At 27.2% G+C, this 22,919-nt stretch overlaps 2 protein-coding genes across 3 annotated transcripts; one reads left to right on the forward strand and one right to left on the reverse strand.

The window, feature by feature from the left end:
- Positions 1-643: 643 nt before the first annotated feature.
- On the forward strand, positions 644-7,964 carry LOC122501392. Its single transcript, XM_043610801.1, has 5 exons — positions 644-1,444; positions 3,034-3,943; positions 4,070-4,339; positions 4,606-5,128; positions 7,393-7,964. The coding sequence occupies exons 1-5, from the start codon at positions 1,372-1,374 to the stop codon at positions 7,615-7,617; spliced, it is 2,001 nt and encodes a 666-aa protein (XP_043466736.1). The 5' UTR covers positions 644-1,371; the 3' UTR covers positions 7,618-7,964.
- Positions 7,871-21,307, reverse strand: LOC122501391 (transforming acidic coiled-coil-containing protein 3). Of its 2 annotated transcripts, none has more exons than XM_043610799.1 (6): positions 20,824-21,307; positions 12,418-15,157; positions 10,946-11,244; positions 10,241-10,497; positions 8,526-8,834; positions 7,871-8,342 (listed from the first exon to the last, which is right to left on the reverse strand). In XM_043610799.1, the coding sequence occupies exons 1-6, from the start codon at positions 20,932-20,934 to the stop codon at positions 8,147-8,149; spliced, it is 3,912 nt and encodes a 1,303-aa protein (XP_043466734.1). In that variant the 5' UTR covers positions 20,935-21,307; the 3' UTR covers positions 7,871-8,146. The 2 variants fall into 2 exon arrangements, with proteins under 2 accessions (XP_043466734.1, XP_043466735.1); XM_043610800.1 differs by having other exon boundaries at positions 10,241-10,494; positions 20,824-21,306.
- Positions 21,308-22,919: the final 1,612 nt, after the last annotated feature.

Genomic DNA, 22,919 nt, shown 5'->3' on the forward strand with positions numbered 1-22,919 from the left:
TATAAATTTATAGAAATTTTTTTTTTAATTAGAGTAGAAATATTTCATTAATATTAAAAAAAAATTAGATGAATGTTATTTTATTTTTTTTATAATGCAATAAATGCTACAATTTTATTTACAGGAGAATTTAACAATTTAATATTATAAGTAAATTTACTTATATTTATATATAATGTAGAGAATGTGGAATATAAATTTTTATAATAATTAAGTATTTCACCCAGCCCTGTGGAATGACATTGTGGTATGAAATTTGCATGTTATGTATAATTGTAATTACATACCAACGTGCTTAAAAAGTAAGCCAACAATAATTATAGTAATTAGCTGTGGATTATAATTTACATTTTATTTGTACATAACCGTTATAGTGTGAATAAAGAACACAGTCTTCAAATAATTTTCCTTTCTATTAATTTATTGATAGTAATAATTTTTCTTTATTCAAAAAATAATTTTTAGTAAAATTATTCCTTTACTTCACAATTTTTAATTTGAATTTTCCGCGCGAAAAGTGAAAAAGAAATTAAAGTAAAGTTTCTGTAGAAATTTCCGGAAGTTTCCCTTTTTTTCCAAATGCGCCTGCGCAGTGACGTTTCTCACGTATTTTTTTATTTTCTCTTTTCGATAAAAAAGAAAAATAAACAGATTTTTTTATTTATTGTTGGAAAATATTCATACGACAATAACATAAAAACAAGTGTTCAAAATAATCGTGATTGTTTCCAGATGTAAAAATTAACAACTATTTATCCTTGCGAGTTGCGATACGTTATTGGAAATAATTTCTCGGGTAATATTTCAATAGATTTTTCTGAAATATTTCTGAGTACGTTGTATCGCATAATGGCTGCTGCTATAGAATAATAATTAAAAAAAAGTCAATAAAAACTCGTGCCTTTTGTTTGAAAATAGTGTATTGAAATTTTCATTATTGTTTAAGTGCACGTGATTCAAAAAACAAGAAGTATTCATTTCTCTTTTACAACTTCCGTTATTCTTTGGAACGAATGAGGAAAAATAAGTCAAGCCTCTCAATAACGATATCTTCCATAACAAAAACCTGTCTACGTGTGTATATTTTAAAATCTTAAGATTTTATCTGATCTTTTTTTCTCCTTATGCTGAAAATGTCAATTATTTGATATTTTGCTTTTTAAAAATGGATGTATTTTGAGTTTTAAAAAAAATGGTGGAAAGTTAGTAGACGTGGTGTGATGATAAAATTATGCGATTGTTGAAAGTAGTGCTTATTTGTTAAGAAAGTTTTTATCTTTTATGCGTGTCCAACACGTTATATATACAAATATATAAATAAATATACCTGCTCATTAGAAATTCTATTTCTGAAGATACAAACATTTGAACATGACTATTACGCTAACCAAGCATAGTTCTTCAATTTTGGAAGAAGATTTAGCTATTAGTTCATCGACATTAGGTGAGTTTTTCAAAATAAGTTTTAAGTATTGTGTAATAATAAATAGATTTTTATAAAAGTAAACAAAACATAACCTAACTTTTAATGATGTTCTAAAACAGAGTTGCCACATAGGTCAGGGAAATAGGGGAAAAGTCAGGGAAAGTAGAATTGATCAGGGGAAAGTCAGCGATTTTTATTAAAATTACTGGAAAAAATTAAATGTTTTGAATTTATAAGAAAAATCTGAATTTTGGTTTCTTTTTGTTTGCCTTAAAAACTAACAAATTACCAAGAAATCTAAAAAAAACCTTCAATTTTTTCTATTTCTGCGACAATAATTTACTTTAAATATAACTTAATTCTATTGAAGAACTGCCATAAAGTTATTACTTATAAATCATTTAAAAATTAATTTCAGTTAAATTTTTAGATAATAATTGAATTTTTGAGAAGTTACTAATAATTCCAATTTTTCGAAATAATTGAATTTTGCAATAAGTTTCAAATTAATATCTCTGAAAATTTAAATTTTTAATTCAATTTTCGTAAAACTGAATTGTAAAAACAAATGAATTTCGAAAATTCTCAAAAGAATTTCATAAAAAATTATTTAAAATAATTAATAATTGAATTCTTTCGAAGAATTTACTTAAAATTGTATTAAAAATAATTGAAATCCTGTAAAGAATTTTATTATTTAGTAGAATAATTGAATTCTTGCAACGAATTTTTATTACATTTTTATTAAATAATTGAAATACTGTGAAGAATTTTATTATTTATGAAAATAATTGAATTCTTCCAATGAATTTTATTAATTATTTTAAAATAATTGAAATCCTGTAAAGAATTTTGTTATTTATGAAAATAATTAAATTCTTGTAACCAATTTTATTACATTTTTTTTTAAATAATTGAATTCTTTTGAGAAATTTTATTAAAATAGTAGATTTTAAAAATATTTGAATTTCAGCGAAGAATTTCATTATTTGTGAAATGTAATTGAATTTTTGTAAAAAATTTCTGAAAATAATTACATTTCTCGAAGAATTTACTTAAAATTGTATCAAAAATAATTGAAATCCTGTGAAGAATTTTATTATTTATTAGAATAATTGAATTCTTGCAACGAATTTTTATTACATTTTTTTTAAATAATTGAAATACTTTGAAGAATTTTATTATTTATGAAAATAATTGAATTTCTCTTAAAACATTTTTCTATTTATGAAAATAATGAAATATTGCTAAGAATTTTATTCAAATTTATGAAAATATAATTGAATATTCTTGCCAAGGAATTTATTACAATTTTTGAATATAATTGAATTTCGGCCAAGAATTTTGTTATTTATCAAAATATGTAATTGAATTCTTGCAACGAATTTTATTACATTTACTTTAAATAATTTAATTCATGTGAAAAATTATATTACTTGTAAAAATAATTGAATTCTTGCGAAGGAAAAATCAGGAAATCAGGAAAAATGAAGGGAAAAAATTAAATTTTTAATGGCAATCCTGTAAAAAGTCTATAACATAAGTTTAGTTATTTTTAATTATATTGACTATTTTATTAAAATATTTTTTTTTGAACACTATTTTAGGTACATCGGACAAGAGTTTAAGTGATGAACCACAACAAACTTGCAACAATACCGTATTGGGAGAGAGATTAGTTTACGTTAATGAAGATGCCATGGATTGTTGTTACGATGAATCGAACAGTACATCGGCGAAATTGGAGGTGATACAAGAGGTATCAAGTCCTGAAATGTTTAATAGCGACAGTGACGATGATCTAGAAAATTCAAAGACTTCAGCAAGTTTTAGAGGTGGAGCGGGAAGAAATAAATTTTCCCTACCAAAAACATCGCCAAAACCGAAAACACAGCAGGAACTTGTTGTACAATCTGATAATAATCTATTGAGTAGAATAAATCGTTATCTCAGCGGTGTACCACCACCACCGAAGCATACAATCTGTCAAAGTGATTGTAGCGAATTTCTTGTAAATATACGAAAAAATGCTCATCTCTTTTGGTCAAATCCATTGGAAACGGAAACAAATTCTTCAACTAATAAATCGACAGCAACTTCTCCTCCTCCTTCTCAAACTTCCGCTCTTCCTTCCGATGTAAAGGAGGAAAATTTAACTAGTACAAGTATTTTTCAAAATCGTGTGAAAAATAGTTCGAGAAATTTAAGTGTAGCTTTTGACGCCTGTGATTTATCGAGAGATTCAGAAACAAAAAGCGTCGTTTCACATAATAATTCTGCTGTTGATGAACAATCAATTGACACTTCTTGCACTGAATCAGTAGATACTGCTTCCATTTTTACTGATAAAACGTCAAGTGTCTCAACAGCGACAAGTACATCGCACGTTATACCGAATGAGAATTCCTGTACGACATTGAAAACATCGGATCAGACTATTTTTAACACTTGTAGTGTTAATGTTGCTGCTTCCTTGACATGGCCGGAAGCTTATCAGCACAAATGTTTTGGAATTCAGTAAGTTAATGAATATTTTAATTAATTAATATTAATATTTCAATCTTTTAATATTAATATCTTAATATCTTTTTTTTTAATAAATAGTTTCAATCTTTATAACCAATATTTTGTTTTTTGCTTCAGTTACAACAGGAATAAACCAATTGAGGAATTTGAAAAATTATCAATGAAAATGTCCGAGAGATACGTGGGTGCGGAAACACAATCCACTTGCAATGTATTTTTCACTAAACAATGTCCAGGAAGTGCGAGAAAACGTAGTCTTCTGTCGAAACGTAACAGTGGTCAGAGTCCCGGTAAACGATTAAGTTATTTGACCAAGAGACGACGAACATTTTCGAGCGCCAATCTTCAGGGTCTCGGCGAAAAGAAACAATTGGTGCTCAACATTCGGTAAATATACAAATAATACATTTTTTTACAAGATACTTATTTTTTTAGATTTGTGCCACTAAAATTACTTTTTTCCTTTTTATCGAGAATTTAAACTAATTTAAATCCGATAATAGTTGAAATAAAAAAATTATTCTTAAAAATTTTAATAAAATTCCTCTTAGAAACATTAATGTAATTCTTTGCAACAATTCATTTACTTAATTTGAAAAATTTTACAGAAGTTTTTTCTCAAGAATTCTTATAATTGAATTTTATTTAAACAGAAAACCGATTCTGAAGAAAGGAAAAAGTCCCCGAAGTAAAGGAAAGAGTCCCAGGGGTAAAAGTCCGAGGGGCAAGAGTCCGAGGAGTTCGGCGAAGAAAAGAGCAATGCGCAGATTATCGATGGATGGACCAACGCCGAGAAAATCAAAATTGGAAACTTCGAAACGTGCTCTTTTCCAGAGTCCGCCAAACGATAAGGCTGGTCCAAGTATGAGTGGTTTGAATCCCCAGCGTATTAAAAAGGCCCTCTTCCCAACGCCAACGAAAAAAGACGATGAGTCCGATACAATGAAAGCCGCCGTCGTCAATTTGGGTGATGCAAGAAAACGAAAAAGTGACGAAGAATTGGAGAATCCACGTTTCAAGTGGGCGAAAAGTTTGTCTTTTGACTGCACTAGAGACCTGGATTCTCGGTCTGCAAACACCTGGAATCAACAGCGACACTCAACTGGTAATATTATCTCGAAAAATGAAAACTTACAAAGTTACGGAAAATGTGAGCTCAGCACTATACATCGGAAGGTAAGAGAAATATTAATTTATGCAGAATTTTAGAGATGTGCAAAAAGCTCGAAAAGTCGAGCCGAGCCGAGCCGAAATTTTTTCGGGCCGAGCCGAGCCGAGCCCGAGCCGGCTCGATGTATCGAGTACTCGAAATTTTCGAGTACTCGAGTGACTTCGAGTACTCGAAAAATTCGAGTACTCGGGTAAATTCGAGTACTCGATTAAATTCGAGCACTCGAGTGAATTCGAGTACTCGAATTTTTCGAGTACTCGAATGGATTCGAGCTTTTGACTTACTAAAAAAACTATTAATAAGTAAAAAATTCGAGCTTTTTACACAGCTCGGCTCGGCTCGAACTCGGCTCGAGCTCGAACTGATTAGGCTCGGCTCGGCTCGGCCCGAAAAATGAAAAGCTCGAAAAAGCTCGCTCGAGCCTCGAGCCTCGAGCTTTTTGCACAACTCTACAGAATTTAAAAAACCTAAGAAAGGAATATTTTTATATTTTACATTTTTCTTTTTCTTCTCTTTTGTTACGGAAATTATTTTAATTAATTTTTTTTAAAAAATTAAAAATTAATTATTTTATTATTTAACTAGCAAATTATATCATTTTTTGTACAAAAATGATATCTTTTAAATTTTTTTAATTCAGTTATCTTTATTATATTTATTATTGATAATATTCTTCGAAACAATTTAATTGTTTTTTTAATTTTAATAAAATTCTGCGCAAGAATTTAAATATTTCAAAAAATTGATATATAAAATTTTTGCAGGAATTATTTGAAAAAATTTTAATAACATTTTTCAAAAGAATTCAATTATTTTCAAAAAATTTAATAAAACTCTTCGCAAGAATTTAATTATTTTCATAAATATCAAAATTTTTTGCAGAATATAAATTATTTTCAAAAATTTTAATAAAATTCAATTATTTTCATAAATATCAACATTTTTCGCAGAAATTCATTTATTTCCAAAAATTTTAATAAAATTCTTCGCGAAAATTCAATTATTTTCATAAATATCAAAATTCTTCACAAGAATACAATTATTTTCCAAAAATTGAAATAAAATTCTTTGTAGGAATTTGTGGGAATTATTTTAAAAAATATAATTCTAATATTCAGAAGAATTTAATTATTTTTATATAAATATCAAAATTTTTCTTAAAAATTCAATTATTTTCAAAAATTTTAATAAAATTCTTCGCAAAAGTTCAATTATTTTCAAAAATTTTGATTTAATTCTTGTCAAAAATTCAATTATTTTCATAAATATCAAAATTCTTTGCAGAAATTCAATTATTTTCAAAATTTGCAATAAAATTGTTTGTAGAAATTATTTTAAAAAATTTAATGATATTTTTATAAATGAATTCAATTATTTTCATGAATATCAAACTTTTCCGCAGGAATTCAATTATTTTCAAAAATTTAATTATTTTCATAAACATTATTATTTTCATAAATTTCGATAAAACTGTTTATAAGAATTAAAATATTTTTAATACAATTTTAATTTAATTTTTTTAAAATTTTATTAAAATTTTTTGAAGAGATTTAATTATTTTTATAAATTTCAATAAAATTATTTGTAATAATTAAATTGTTTCAGACTGAAAATAATAAAACTAACAACAATTTTTTAATTAAAAATAGGTATTTTTTTAAATTATAAAAATGCAGAATATTAACTACTTATTTTATTATTATAATTATGATTGCTTCTAAAATGATTTAATTTTCAAAGAGTTCGATTAAAATTTGTATTAGTTAATTAAATTTGAATAGATGTAAATTTAAAATTTCTTTAATAATTAAAATTTCGAATTGTTTTATTTAAATTAAAATTTTTGAATAATTAGGTTGTTTAAATATTCCAATTCTATTTTTAAAGATAATTGAATGTTTATAAACGAGTAATTGCAAATTTTTGAAATAATTGAATTTTCCTAAAATTCTATTAAAAAATAATTGAAAGTTTTTAAAGAATTTTATTGAAAATTTGGGAAATAATTGAATACTTTTTAATAATTTGAAGACAAGAAAAATAATTAGTCACAGTAATTAGACTTTTAAAATAAAGTCTTTAAAGTTTCAAAAAAATGTTTGTTTCTAAAAATTATCTTTTTTTCTGTTATTGAAATCCTCTTGAATTTTTTTTTATAGTCATTTGAAAAAAAGTCAAAAAATCGAAACCCTGATTATAAAAATTATTTAATTTATAAAACAAAATTAATAAAATTTTTCTATTTTTCTTTTATTCCCTTTTCTTACAGAAATTATTATGGGCCGTCTCGGAAGCATTGCGAGGTAAAGGAATCAGTATGAGTCATCCACAATTCAAACAACATGCCGCAACACTAGCACGAACTGTGAAGAAATTAATGCCTGATTTGGAGAATAAAAATATACCCCGAAAGCCAGGAAGTACAAGTGATCGAATGTTAAAGTTAGCGAAGCAACAAGTGCTTAAAATTGATATAAAGCCAACTGCTCATTAATTTTTTTTCTTCTCCATAAAAAAAAGAAATCTTCTAGCAAAGACGTTTCAAAACTATTGTGAATAGTGTTTCGCTATAATAATGCTTTTCTTAAGTTATTTATATAAATATATAAAAAAAAAGAAAAAAAAATTGTGTCGTTTACGAACCCGGCGACAAAGATCTACTTTCAAAAAAAAACCATGATTGTTAAATTTTTTTTTTGTATTATTGGTGCTGCTTTCATGTTCTCTGCGAATGAAAGGGACAATACTTTTTAATAAGCCACGTTTTATTAGCGATAAAATAGTTTATTTTACAACTTAAACGTATAAATAATTAATAAAAAGTTGCTTTTTTTCGAAAAATTAATAAAAATTTATAAACAATATATATTTTCACATTATAATATTACAATCTGGTGTCATATTTCACGGGGTAAATACCATCGAGTAAAAAAATAATGGTCTAATTGTCTTGACACACTCTTATTATTAATATTTATTATTACTTTTTTTTATTTTTAAGTCTTTCTCGAATGTTTTTTTTTCTAATCTTGTGTTTCATTGCCAACCCTGGCTATGACTTCATCCAAAATTTTTGTTAATTCTTTATTCTCTTTAGTCTTTTGCTCCACTTGATCAGCAAGTGACTTGCACTTTAACTCCGTCTTTTTTAACATTGCCTGCAATTTCACGTTTTCTGAATCGTTCTGTTTTCGAATTGTCTCCAATTCGTGGTTCGCTCTGCAATTAAATTACGCTCATTAGAATTTTAGTTGAAAAACAAAAGACATTGGGAAAATTAATTCAAAAATTATAAAACGAGATATATTTTTTTTTTAAATTGACTTTGAATTTTTATAAAAATAAATAAAAAATAAATTTGGAGGAAGAAATAAAAAAATATTTAAGTTTAGAAATACTTACTTTTCGAGTTGTGCCATTGCGTGACTCTTGAGTGTCTCGTATTTTTTCTCCAACATTGCAATAGTTTCTAAATTTTCTTTATGACTTTCTTTGAGAACCAATTCGTTACTTTTGTACGCGGCGACAACGTTTTTCACGCGCTCGTATTTTTGGTGAACATCGTTAAATGCAGCTTCCGTATTGCTGAGATGTTGAGTGGCCGTCTGCAATTCCTCTTTTAATCTTTCCTTCTCCTCTAATACTGTTCGATCTCTTTCCCTCTCGGCGACCAGCCTGCTTATCGATTTCTCATACTCGTCCAGCACGACTCTGCAAATTTTTATATTTTTTTTAATTCACACAATTGTTACATTAAATTAATTTAAATAAATTTTCAAGTTACAAATTTAATCAACATTTAAAGTTAATAAATTTAAACAATTATTAAATTGAATTTTTTGCTTGTTGATTACAATTATTTTATTATTTTCGAAAATATTTATTTATGCATTTATTTATTTGTGTATTTTTATTTAAATGATCAGAAAACAAATTGTTATTGATATTAATAAAATTCTTTAAATCAATTCAATTATTTTCATAAATAGTACATTTCTTCGCAAGGTATATAAATATAGGTATTTATATGTATAAATATTTTTACAAAACTCTTCGAAAGCATTCACTTATAAAGAATTTTAATAAAATTTGCGGCAACAATTCAATTACTTAAATAAAATTAAAATTAAATTCATCGAAACAATTCAATGACTTCAAAATATTTTAATAAAATTTCTTGGAAAAATTCAATTATTTTCAAAAATTTTAATAATATTCTTCGAAAAGAATTCAATTACAAAAAATTTTAATGAAATTCTTGGCAGAAATTCAATTATTTTCATAAATATCAAAATTCTTCGTAAAAATTCAATTATTTTCAAATTCTTTAATAATATTCTTCGAAAGAATCCAATTTTAAAAAATTTTCATGAAAATCTTGTCAACAATTCAATTATTTTCATAAATATCAAAATTCTTAGCAAAAATTCAATTATTTTCAAAAATTTTAATAAAACTTTTATTAAGAATTAAAATATTTTCAATACAATTTGAATGAAATTTCTCAAAAGAATTCAAATATTTTCAAAAATTTGAATAAAATTATCCGAAAGAATTCAATTATTTTTAAAAATTGGGATAAAATTCTTGAGATGAATAATTCTTCTCAAAATAATTGAATTATTCAATTATTTTCAGTACAATTTTAATTTAATTTCTTGAATGAATTTAAATTTTCTTTTTGTAACAATTGAATTTGTACTTTTTCAAATTTTATTATTTTCATAAATAATAAAGTGCTCCGCAGGAATTCAATTATTTTCAAGACAATTTCAATAAAATTTCTTGATAGAATTCAATTATTTTAAAAAATTTTAATAATATTTCTTGAATTAATTCAATTATATATTTTCAAAAATTTTGAGAAAATTCTATATAAGAATTCAATTAACTTCAATAGAATTCGATAAACTTCATTTGAATTTTAATTAAATTCCTATAAAGAATTTTTAATTTAATTTTCAAAAGTTTTTAATAAAATTCTTTGAAAGAATTCAATTCTTCTCAACAGTTTTAATAAAGTTCTATTCAAGAATTTTCAACGATTATTAATTAATTATCATAGATTTAAATGACGAAAAATCGTTATATTTGTAAATTATTCAAAAATTACTCACGTCACTTGTTTTTTACTTTCAAGTTCTTCAGCGATTTGGATTTCCAAATGTCTGTATTTGTCTTCCAATTTTTTGTATTCATCTTGTTGCTTCTTTAAATCTTTTTGATGCTTTCTTTTATCTTCTTCGCGTTCCTTTTCGTTTTTCTCAAGTTTCTCCTCATGTTGCACCAACAACGATCTCACAAGTTCCAATTCTTTTGCCATTTTCTCGTCGACGACTGGAACTTCTTGGGGAGCTGGTTCAGTGGCCTCCTGCTTCAAACAAATAAATTGTTTGTACCTTGCGCTAATAATTTACTTTCTTTTATCTTTTTTTTTTTATTAATTAATTTTTTTCCCAAAATTAATAAGTTTAAAAAATATATTAATTAATAGAAAAAATTGGTTAAATGTTGAATTAAAGTTCGTAATGTCAAATCTGACAATTTTCGTGCCAATTTAGAAAATCAGGTTTGTCATAAATTTTAGTTGAATGTTTCAATAATTAATATATTATTTTAATAATTTAATAATGTTTTTAACTATTAAATAAATATTTTAAATAACTAATATTATTATAATTTATTCAAAATGATAAACATTATCATTTATTCAATATTAAGTATATTTTTGAAATGTAATTAATATATTCAGAGAAATAAATGAATTTCGAAGAAAGCGGTGAAAATTGACAATATAATAGATTAAATTGACCTTGTCTTACCTTTATGTCCTTTGTGGCTTCCATTTTATTTCCGGTCGTTATTGGACTGTAGAAAAGAAGTCTATCGATTGCGGCGATAGCAGGATTACGCATTGGCGTGTCCGCACTCGTCACCGAAGGCATTTCGTTCTTTTCATTTTTTTCCTCGTTTTCAGTTTGAGTATTGCCTTGTGGTAACATACTGTTATTTACCAGCGGATCGAACTTGACATATAAAGATTCAAATCTCAAGTCTCGTGACTTTGTATTCGAGGACCCTTGATTTAGTAGAAAATCGAAACTCGTCGGATCTTGAAACACTGTAAACGTGAAAATTAATTAGAATGAGAAAATTAAACGTTCAAATAAATTCACTACTTTTTAAAATTTTAACATTCAAATATTATATTCAATTATTATTATTAAATTCATTATATGTATTATATATTCTATATTCTATTATTATTTATACTATTTGTATTATTTTCTTTTATTTTTATTACTTATATTATAATAATTGTACAGAAATTATTATTTTGCAAGTATTATTTAATTAAGGGTAGACTTACATTAAGGATCCAAAACATAGGACCAGCTATGGAATTTAATCAAAATATTTTGGGATCATTATTTTTTTTAAAGGCAAATATACGGCGAAATGAAAAAAACAACTTTGGAAATAACATGACATGCATGTAAACAGGATAATTAGTGATTTCCTAGGACGACTGTGTTTTATTACATGCTATTATCTTATGCAGAAAATTCTGCTCTTTGAGAAAAATTCTTTTTTTCAAAATTTATTCCAACGAAAGAAAAAATTTTTTTAAATAATTCATTTCTGCGTTACGAAATTAAAAATAACTGTAGTTTGGAAATTTTCTTTCCTTTCTGTACGAAAAATTTTTTATTAGAAAATTCTCATTTTAATTTGGAAGAAAATTCGAATTAAACAATAACAGGCTTCGCACTAAATAATTAATTTCAAAAAAGTAGGTAGCTTTCAGAGAGAAAAAAGTAGTAAACATGTAGCTGTCGAAAAATCAAATTTTACGATTTACAAAAATTCTTGGGATGATTTTTTATTTTTTAATAATTAATTTTTTCAAAGAATTTCAATGTTTACGAAAATAATTGAATTCGAACGAAAAATTTCTTAGAATCTTTGAAATTAAGTCAATTGTTGCAAAGAATTTGATTAAAATTTTTTCAATTACTGTTTCTAAGAGAAAATTTATTAAAATTTTTCAGAATAATTTTTTTATTCCAACTATTAGTGTATTTAAAGTAGTGGAAATTCTCAATAAAAAAGAAAAATAGGTTTTAGTAAATGAGTGCGAAACCTGCAAGAAATTGATAAAAAAAAATAAATAGAAATATAGAAATAAATAAATAAATATAAATAAAAAGAATTAAAAATACAAATTTATATTTTTAACAATTAATAAAAACAAAAAATAGATTTATTTTTTTTGTTAAATAAATAAACTTACGTTCACTGGTGGCACTTATAAAGTGATCCGTATCATCGACAATTTCCAGAGATTTATTATAAATATCTTGAGCAACAGCTTGTGCTTCCAATTCAACTTTCTCGAATAGTGAAAAATTCGCAATATTTGTAAGATCTGTACTTTGCTTTTGTGGTTTAAATGTTTCGTAATCCTCCTCTTGTTGAACGACAATTATTGGCTCCGGTGCTTCGAGATCAATTTCCGAACTTTCCAAAATAATCGTCGAATCAAGTTCCACTGGAACGAATGTTTCGTTAACTTTGGAAATTTCAATTTTCTTAATATCCTCCTGTATTTTCTTCACCGTCTCCTGTATTTTACTTCTCTTCGTCGGTCGTTTAGGCGTTTCAGTTTGCGCCAATTCAAATTGCGAATCCTTTTCAATTTGCGAACAATTCTCCTCTTTATTTTCAGTCAAATTCAGAGAATTTCTCAATCTTATACTGTCATCGAAACTTTGATCGTGTACTGGCGCTTTTCTCTTGGCGCTCTCCTGATGATTTCCATTGACAGTGACGACAGTTGATTCTAGAGTTGATTGCTTTAGGAAAACAATTTCCGACGATGAGTCGATATCAGATTTTTCCAGAGAATTTGAATTTTTTTGTAATTTACCCGTTGACAAGGCAACTGTGTTGTTGAGGAATTTTTGTGGAGATTCAAAATCAGGTGGAGATTCGATAATTGTTGAGAGATGGAAATTACGCTGATATTCTTGTGGGGTTTGTTCCAAATCGTTGGCAATTGTAGATTCTACCGTGTAACTGTCGTCTAGAGATTTTTGCTGTTCGGCAACCTTGTCTAAAATTGATTGTAGAATTGGAGAATTCTTCTTTTCGGAATCAATTTGTGTTTTATCTTCTTCATTCGATGAATGAATTTTTTCTGGCGTCACAGCGATTTTATCGACGAATTCCGGTAGTGGGGATTTTAATTCCTGACTTGTATCTTCGAGATTCTTGTCCGGGGTGATTGCGAATGTTGAATCAAAAGCATTTGGATTGGAATTATCGGTAATTATTTCTGGAGATTTCTCACTTTTTGTACTTTCCTCGAAATTGGGTTCAATTTCTTCGGGGGATTTTACAGAAATTTCCGATGAAATGACTGGAATTTCTTTGGGGGGTTCGATAATTGTTTCTTCGGGAAGTTTGACGGTTTCTTCAGAAATAAGTGGAATTTGTTCGGGAATTACGGAATTTTCGGGTGATTCTTCAGCAGTTTGGAAATTTTGTTCGAAAGTTATTGGAATTTCTTCGGCAACTCTCGGAGTTTCTTGAGAAATCGGGACTTGTTCGATAATTGCGGACGTTTCCGCTGTCAATTCTTCGGTATTTTTTTCAGAAGTATTTAGAAGAATTTCTTCGGTAACTCTGGGAGTTTCTTGAGAAATTGGAACTTCTTCGAGAATTTCGGAACCAGCTGGTGATTCTTCGACAATTTGTGTATTTTTTTCGAAAGTTGTTGGAATTTCTTCGGCAACTCTCGGAGTTTCTTGAGAAATCGGGACTTCTTCGGGAATTTCGGAACCAGCTGGTGATTCTTCGACGATTTGTATATTTTTTTCGAAAGTTGTTGGAATTTCTTCGGCAACTCTCGGAGCTTCTTGAGAAATCGGGACTTGTTCGATAATTGCGGACTTTTCAGCTGTCAATTCTTCGGCATTTTTTTCAGAAGTATTTAGAAGAATTTCTTCCGTAACTCTGGGAGTTTGAGAAATTGGAACTTCTTCGAGAATTGCGGATTTTTCCAAACTAACTGATAATTCTTCAGCAACTGGGATATTTTGTTCGGAAATAATTGGAATTTCTTCAGTAACTCTTGTAGTTTGTGGAATTGGTACTTCTTCGGGAGTAGCGAATATTTCTGAATTAACGTCTTCGGAATTAGTCGGAATTTCTTTTTGCGGCGATTTTAAACTTTCCACCGCATTCACAGGTTCTTCAGTTTCAACTTGAAATGATTTATTTTCCACCGACTTATCACTCGGATTTGTTAAATTCAAAACATTGGTAATATTTCCAGGCAATTGCGAAGTTTCCAAAAGATTTTTATTCTGAATTAAAGACACATTCTTCTGACTCTCTATCGACAAATTGAAACCGCATTCTGTAATTGAATTCACATGTTCAATACTTTCATTCTCTAAATCGCATTCGGTCCTTATTTTTTCATCGACAGCAATTTTTGGAACAAATTCTTCCAAAGTCTGTAAATCGAGCGCTGTGGAGAAAACCAGTGAATCTTTATTTATATTCTGTAGACCGTGTGTTTTTGCAATACTGTCATTGAATGAAACAAATGGAACATTTGAGGTAAATGTTTCTATTGGCGGTAGAAAATCTTCTGGCGGCAAATTTCCCTCCTCAATAATTGAAAGATCACCGCAAGCCGATGAAAATGTTTGATCTTGACTCAAATCACCAATTCCAGTGATTTTAATATCGGCGCAGGCCGAAATTAAATCATCTAAACCGGGAATATCGTTATTAATGTAAGATGTATTTGCACTTCTAACTGGACTCTCGGATAAATGATCAGCACAAATTCCACTGCTACTCTTTGAACTTAATGTACTTGATAAACTTTGAAAACTACCGGCCGATGAGAGGCTTTCTGTCGTTGGTGATGTTGTTTTCTTCACATCGGCAAATTCACGCGCAAATTGCACCTTCACCGCATGTTCTGGCGATTTTTGAAGCGCCGACTCGTTTCCACTCTGAAACAATAGAAATCGTACATTATGAATAAAATTAACAGCAATAATTAATAAATTATTTTCAACTTTTCACGTACAACATTTCGATTTGTGGGCGATTTCGAGGAAGCGCGATGCAAAAGTTTATTGATATAATCCATTGTTCGCGAAAAGAATTATTTTTTTTTTGTTTAAACAAAACCAATACCGTCGTTTCAAGTGTCTTTAAAACGAATGCAAAGAATCAGTTGGCGCGAATCAGGGATTTTGTCGAAATTGCGCAATCAACAGCGTCTAATTATAAAATATCGGGTTTTCACTTCGAAAACGTCAGTGTCGATTATTCGTCGATCACGAGAAGAAACAACCGTTCTTTTTTTATCACAAACTAAATAATTTTTAATTTTCAATCGAAATTAAACCAATTCAGTATTAAGTTGTTAATGTCAAGAAAAAAATTTTGATTAAAATGCAAAAAAAGAGTGTTTAGAGCAAAAATAATTGTCCTTGAATATTGTGATAGTTTCGACATTATTGCAAATGCTGTCAAAATCTGTGGGTGGAAATAGCGCACGATTCTAACTCGAATGAGCCACGTGACTTATTGAGAGAGAAAAAGAGAGACAGAGAAATAGTAATCAAACAGAATGGAAAATTAAATGACAAAATGTCAAAACAATTAGAAAACGAATAGAGAAACTATACCTTTTTTTGAATCAAGTTACCCATTCTTGTTTTTACCCTTCTTTCTTTTTATCACAAGAAACTAATATTACACTTTTACTTGTCACTGCTTCGTGGTCTATTCATAATTATCGTGTGTGAATATACACTCGACGACGATATACTCTATATAATGATTCGAAGGCCCAACTCCCCTTCCATGAGGCGATAATTTTTCTCTCAGTTTCGAAGAAAGAAGTACGAAAAAAGATCTTTGAAGATGCGTTGATCTTGTTTAGAGAGAGAGAGTTCAGTCTTCGTGTTGTCAAGCGTCGTCGTCGTCGTCGTCGTCGTCGTTGTACAAAGTACTGGAAAAATCTGCTCCAAAAATAGTATTTAAATATCCGTTACCAAAAAATATACCAAAAATAATGATAAAGACCAGACTTTTCTTTTTCTATTTTCGTGATATTTTTACGTAGACTTGGTGTTTTATTGGTGCACTTAAATGTTTATGTCAACGATAACCTTCATTTTTCTCCATTGTTATCTAAAATTACTTTTCCATTATGTTCACAAGTTTAAATAATTATCTTAATAACCATTTCGATTTAATCAAGAAAAAAATTATTTAATCTGCCAAAAAAATCAGTGACTAAGAGATTTATCGAAGAAAAAGTTATTTTGAGAATTAATCAGAAAATTAAGTTAACGATTGGAAATTCGATTTCAAAAAATTAAGAAAAAATTTTTAATTATTAAAAAGATATCAAAAAATTAAAACAAATTGAAACAAATGAAATATATGATTAAATAATTATTATAGGGGAATGTAGTCAAGGTTGGCCTACTGTCTAGGTAGGCCACTCGCGTTTTTTTGTCAAGTTCACTAGCGCCACCTACGCGCATTTTTGTCGAAGCTTGTCTTAGTGAAACCTAACTTTTTGTTCAATTACATTTTCGGAAAATCGAAAATTGTGTTTTCTGTGACGTCGGTACAAAAAAAGCTCAAAAAAAGTTTTGTGCATAATGTGAAAAACCATTAATAAAAGATAAAAAACAAATTGAATCGTCAAGGCAAGTATGCAGAAAATTTGTGGGACTCATGGTTGAAAGGAAAACAAAGTAAAAAATCGAATCCCGAAACGTATTTCTTTTTGTTTACAACAATTCGGTAATGTTACTTACTGTCAAGGTCGGCCACTATGTGTTTAAAATGCGCAAAGTTGAGGACGAGCTACTTCATTTGCAAAAACTGCAATTCTGTATAACTCATAATATAATTGATCATCTTATTAATATTTTTATTTAATTTTATTAATATTTTAGTGCAAAACTTTTTTTTATTTATATTTATTTTTTTATATTGTTTATTGTTATTATTTTGTTATTTCATTAAGTTACAAACTGTAAACAATAAAGAATCAATTTTCCGTAACTCCAAACATGTTATTTTATTTTTTAACGATTAATGCCCTTTGAATTTTAAACATGGCCGACCTTGACTGTAATGGCCAACCTGGACTACAAATTTTTTTTTTTTTAAATCTTTATAACTTTTTCATTTTTAAACCTGTCAATTTACTTTGTACAGAAAAAATGTTCCTATTAAACAGGACTTTCCAACCATATACTTCAATTGTCCAAATTCATTTTTAAAAAAAAGTTATAAACAAAAGTCAAAAAGGTGGCCGACCTAGACTATGTTCCCCTACTATTAAAAATATTAATATTAAATATTAATTATTGCACTAATAAAAAATTAATTAAATATTAAATATTAATTAAATAAAAAATTAATTTAATATTAAATATTAATTAAATAAAAAATTAATTTAATATTAAATATTAATTAAACAAGTAATTAAATTAGTTTTTAAAGTTTTATTTAGAAAGTTTGAAAATGAAAAGAAATGATAATTATCCTAATTATTAAAAATATATAAATAATAGAGTGAAAGTGCATTATACGGAGTAGAATTCAAAAATTATTCAAACCTTGCGCTTTTTTTTATAAACACTTCAATGTTTGCGAAGGCAGAAAGGAATGAGGAATGACTAGATAAGTAAATGTGGTTTGCAAAGTTTCTACTGCATTGTATAAAAATAAAGCCACCATTCTTATGATATTGATTATTTAAAATATATTTATGCACCTCGCTAGAATTTAGTTTTCATTTTCCAGTTTTATTCAAATACAAAACGTTTCTCTAATTTCAAAAAAATTCTCTTTCAAAATTATTAAAATTTGTAATAAAAATAATTAGAACTTTAGAAAAGGAAAAATAAATATTTCTTCTTCAAATAGAAAAAAAATTTTTCTTTTCCAAAATAGAAATGAAAATTTTCTTTTTCAAATAGAAATACAAAATTTTCTTTTTCAAATAGAAATACAAAATTTTCATTTTCAAATAGAGATAAAAATTTTCTTTTCCGAATAGAAATAAAAACTTTCTTTTTCCAATATAAATAAAAATTTTCTTCTTTAGATAAAAATACAAATTTTCCAATGATGAAAAGAAAAGAAAATAAATTTTTATTTCCAATTTTCTTCTACAATTAAAAATACAAATTTTCCATTTATTAAAAGAGAAAAAAAAAAATTTGGAAATTTGTAATAAAAATAAATAGAAATTCAGAAAAGGAAATAAAAAATGTTCGTCTTTGCGTTAAAATACAAATTTTCTATTTATGAAAAGAAAGGAATAAAAATTATAAAATTTATAATAAAAATAAATAAAAATTTAGAAAAGAAGAGAAATTTTCATTTTAAAATAGGAATAAAAATTTTCTTCTTTAGATAGACTTAAACAATTTTCTTTCCCAAATAGAAATAAAAATTTTCCATTTATTAAAAGAGAAATAGAAAAATTTGGAAATTTGTAATAAAAATAAATAGAAATTTAAACAAGGAAATAAAAAATTTTCGTCTTCAAATAGAAATAAAAAATTCACTTTTCCAAATAGAAATTAAAATTTTATTTATATGGAAAAAGGACAATAAAAATTATAAAATTCAAAAATAAAAATAAATAGAAATTTAGAAAAGAAAAATAAATAAATCATATAGAAATATAAATTTTACATGTATGAAAAAAAATCCTATTTAAAAAGTAGAAAGAACAGTAATTTTTCTAGAAAAAAAAAAGAATCAACAAAAGAACCATTGTTGCGAACCGATATTATCTCGGACTGTATTTTTCTATAATTCTAACTAAATCGGTCAGTGAAAATGAATTCCTAATAAGACAGGAAATTGTATTTTTTTCCCTCCGGTAGACAATTAAAATTAATAATCAGCACTTTCAAAAAAACATCTTGAATTTGTCCCTAAAAAAAGTGAAAGAAATACGATTAGAAAGCACCAGTCGGCAGGAGTTAAAATCTAGAGAATTGAAAATACTTTTTCTCGAATAGGAAATTTTTGTCTCTCTCTCCATTTGACAAGTCCCGCATCATTTCTTATTATTCTTTATTCACAATATAAAGGTCATCAAACTTTTTTTTTATTCTCTTTTTAAAACCAGAAAAAGAATATTTCCTATTAAGGAATTTTGTTTGCGAAGAGAAGTAAAAATAATTCAAGGTAAGGATAATTTCTTCTCTTCTTATTTTGTGGGTCAATTAAAAATAAGTGTCATTACAACACACTTTAAAAAGCCCACGAGAAAAACGCGAGAATGACTCATTCCCCATCTGGTTGAACTTGTTAAAAAACAAGGTCTCAAGGGTGTGTCTCAGTAATTTTTGACAAGTTCATTGTGATCAGGTCACTGAAAACTCAAAGTACCATTGCAAATGATGTGCTACGATCTCAGACAACGTTTGAATTCTAATATTAGAGCAGTACACGCTTCCGAGTCAATATACTTTCGGCTCCTCTATATACGTATGACACTTGTGCGTGAGAACGATATATATGCAGGTGTGTATGGGTGTTGGAGCAAATCGTTCGGCACTAAGAAAGAGAGAGAGAGAGAGAATTTTTTTCCTACCTTTTTCTTGGAAAAATCAATTTAAATCAAGCACTCCACAGATCTCGTTTGGAATATCTTGAGGACGTCATTTCAAAAAAATTTTTTTTTAATAATTACATACAAAATATACTTTGATAAGAATAATCCATTGCTGTTGACTCACTGACTGGAGAAAAATACGTATGAACTAACACGAACGTGTCGCTGCACTGTCCAATCGCGCACACGCCGTACGAGGAACATTTTTCAAAGATCACCAACTATGGAATTGTAAGCTCGTGGTGTTTATATGGTAAAAAAATCTACAGTGTGGCGCTATCTAGTGATAGTGTTCAACATTCCTTTGTCGAATATTTTTCCCCCCCTTGATAAGAAGCACATTTATCGGAGTCTTTGGAAACAAAATATTACAAATGCTCACACAAATGCTCTTGAAATATCTTTGAGAAAATGTGTTTATTTATTTGCTTTTCATTCGAGACAATGGAGAAATGATTTTCTTTTGTTGAAATCACGAGTTTGAAATATTTATAAGTAGAAATGAAAAACTCAGCTTTTTAGCAAAATAGCAATAAAAGTTTTTCGAGAATCTAAAAATTGCATACATGTATTGGAAGAGGAAATTTATTTTCGTTCCCTAACAGATGTGCTGTTTATTTATAGGAAAACTCACTCCAGCCAAACTGACAGCTATCAAAGAATCAAAAAGGAAAACAAAGATTTTAAAGTTCAAGAAACATTGGCACTCGCTTCCGCACTCGCCGTTCGGAGTCTATTTTGCTCTTCGTTCGTGTCTCTCATATAATCAAAATCGAACATTTTTTTTCCGTATTCAGTCTTAATTACGGATTAACTTTACCAAAAGTATCAAATTTATTAAATTTTCTATTTTTCAATTTTTCCTCCTCGGCATGAGGAGCAAAAGTTTGCTGAAGCAAAAAAGAGAGGTTAAGAGCAAAAAATAAAGCAAATAAGAATACAAAGAAGGAAATCGTCTTAAGAAAGTCATCAAACAAAGAATAATTTTATAAAAGTAAAAGTACTCACTTTACGTGGCGATGTCTGTGAATTATGAAGGGAGGCAGTAATTTCCTTCAAGACAAATCTCGTTCCCTCGCGAATTTCATTTGGCCCATAACTTTTCCTTGGACTCGACATTTTCCTGATTTTATAAATCGAATTTCCTTCTTAATTTGAGTAATATTTCCGAAAATGCACAGCTTTTCTTGAATATTTCTATAAACTTATAATAAACTTTTTCCCGCGATATTTTTAGCAAATTATGCTATTGCTTATACAACAAAAATTATAAACTACACTTTCACAATTGACAATTCTTTGACTTAGTCAATTCTTATCAAAAATTTTTCTTCTCCAGTGAAGAGGAGTTTAATCAGCTTTAATTCTCATACAAAATTTACCACTTTTTAATTACTTTTTATAAACAATTCCTTGCTAAATATCGCACTCGTCACATTAAAATACACTCTAACTTTTGTAACGGTCGAATGTCGTTTGACTGTTGGTGTTGACAACTTGAATATGGCAAAGCACCAATCAGAACGCTTCTCCAGCGTCTGATTTCGCAGATGGCGCTCTCGTTCACCCAGTCGGTAAGACAGAGCAAAGCGGGATATTTAAAAATTCAAAGTTCAATTTTTGGTTTTTTTCTTTTTTTTTTATTAATCTTCTTCTTAGAAATGTACATACTTATAAACTTCAGAAAAGTTTATAAGACTCGCTTATTTTTTTCTTATGTAAATGATACTCGCATGTTTTTTTTGTTATAAATCATTATTTACATTTAAAAAAAACACTCATTCCACCTTACAACGCATTGCATTTCATTGCGTTAAAATAAAGCACATTTTAAAAAAAGAATACTAATCACAAATTTTTTCCATTCATTCCAATCAAATTCACATTCATTCAACAATACATAAAAACAAGCTAAGGGCACTTTTTTTAGGCACTCGTTACAATGTTAAGTCGTCTTATATTTAACGCAAGTATGTTAAATATTTTTCAAAAATAGTCTATATATTACCCACGATGAATTGTTGTGTAATTATTAATTAACAACAATATTATTAATTAATAATAAAAGTATTTATTAACATTAATAATTAATATCGACAAATATCGACAATTATCGATAATTAACATTGATAATTATCGATAATTAATATTGATAATTAATTTTTATTATTAATGTTAATAAATATTAGTAATAATTATTATTATTGTGTATTAATTAATAGTAATTGACAATAATCAGTAAATAATAATAATTAATTAATAATGAATGGGAAAAAAAATTGATTACTTAATAATAAGTAATTGATAATAGTGATCTACTAATTAACTATTATTATTAAGTGGTTATTTATATTGATCTAATCACAGAAGGCAATTAATCGTATTAAAAATTTTCATCGAAATATTTAATGAACCTAGAGTCTACGAAAATATTGACAGTGTAGTAGAGGTTCTATTTTTCTCATTTTCTCCTTTTTTCGTTTTTTTTTTTTACTAAAACTTATACAATTCATTTTATTATATTTCATTATGTCAGTCGCATATAATATCGTTCTCCTCGTATTATCAAAATAAAGCACCACTAGTGACGCAATTATTAACAATTGTGTAGTAATAAAAACGATTACAAAAATTATTCTCGCTGGTAGATTTTTAAATTCAGAATCGCATGAATATATTTTCTTAAAAAAATAATTGTAACATGTATTTAATTTCGACAGGCAATATAAATTCGTAATTTAACTAAAATATTAAACACAATTATACAAAAATAGCCATGCGATCCGATTCTTTTTTTTTTTGTTTAAAAAACTGTCTTAAAGTATATATATATTTTTTTATATTCTATTTACTATTTACAATCTTTAGAAAAAAAAAGATGACAGATTTTTATAAATGCTTTTTTAATTCGTCCTCACTAACAAGAGCTTGCACTTAGATTTTTTGGGACTAACACTGATGAAATTTTTTTAAAAAGTAAAATTACCGCCATGTTTTTTTTGCATGCTCGTTTGAAAAAAAAGTCGCAATTAGTTTAAAACAAAGATTGTTCGAGAGAAAAAAAAAATATGTGAAGATAAATAAATAAAAAGACAAATTAGTTA

Source organism: Leptopilina heterotoma, unplaced genomic scaffold (assembly GCF_015476425.1).
Source record: "Leptopilina heterotoma isolate Lh14 unplaced genomic scaffold, ASM1547642v1 Lhet_209, whole genome shotgun sequence".
Classification (NCBI taxonomy): domain Eukaryota; kingdom Metazoa; phylum Arthropoda; class Insecta; order Hymenoptera; family Figitidae; genus Leptopilina; species Leptopilina heterotoma.

What these genes read in the sequence shown, in the direction of transcription:
- LOC122501392 (XM_043610801.1), top strand. Translation starts at nt 1,372, where the DNA reads ATGACTATTACGCTAACCAAGCATAGTTCTTCAATTTTGGAAGAAGAT. An exon ending in TATTAGTTCATCGACATTAG is followed by an intron (nt 1,445 to 3,033) that starts GTGAGTTTTTCA and finishes ACACTATTTTAG; the next exon opens with GTACATCGGACAAGAGTTTA. An exon ending in CACAAATGTTTTGGAATTCA is followed by an intron (nt 3,944 to 4,069) that starts GTAAGTTAATGA and finishes TTTTTGCTTCAG; the next exon opens with TTACAACAGGAATAAACCAA.
- LOC122501391 (XM_043610799.1), bottom strand. Translation starts at nt 20,934, where the DNA reads ATGTCGAGTCCAAGGAAAAGTTATGGGCCAAATGAAATTCGCGAGGGA. An exon ending in GAAAGTAAAAAACAAGTGAC is followed by an intron (nt 8,835 to 10,240) that starts GTGAGTAATTTT and finishes AAAAATTTGCAG; the next exon opens with AGTCGTGCTGGACGAGTATG. An exon ending in GCAATGGCACAACTCGAAAA is followed by an intron (nt 8,343 to 8,525) that starts GTAAGTATTTCT and finishes ATTTAATTGCAG; the next exon opens with AGCGAACCACGAATTGGAGA.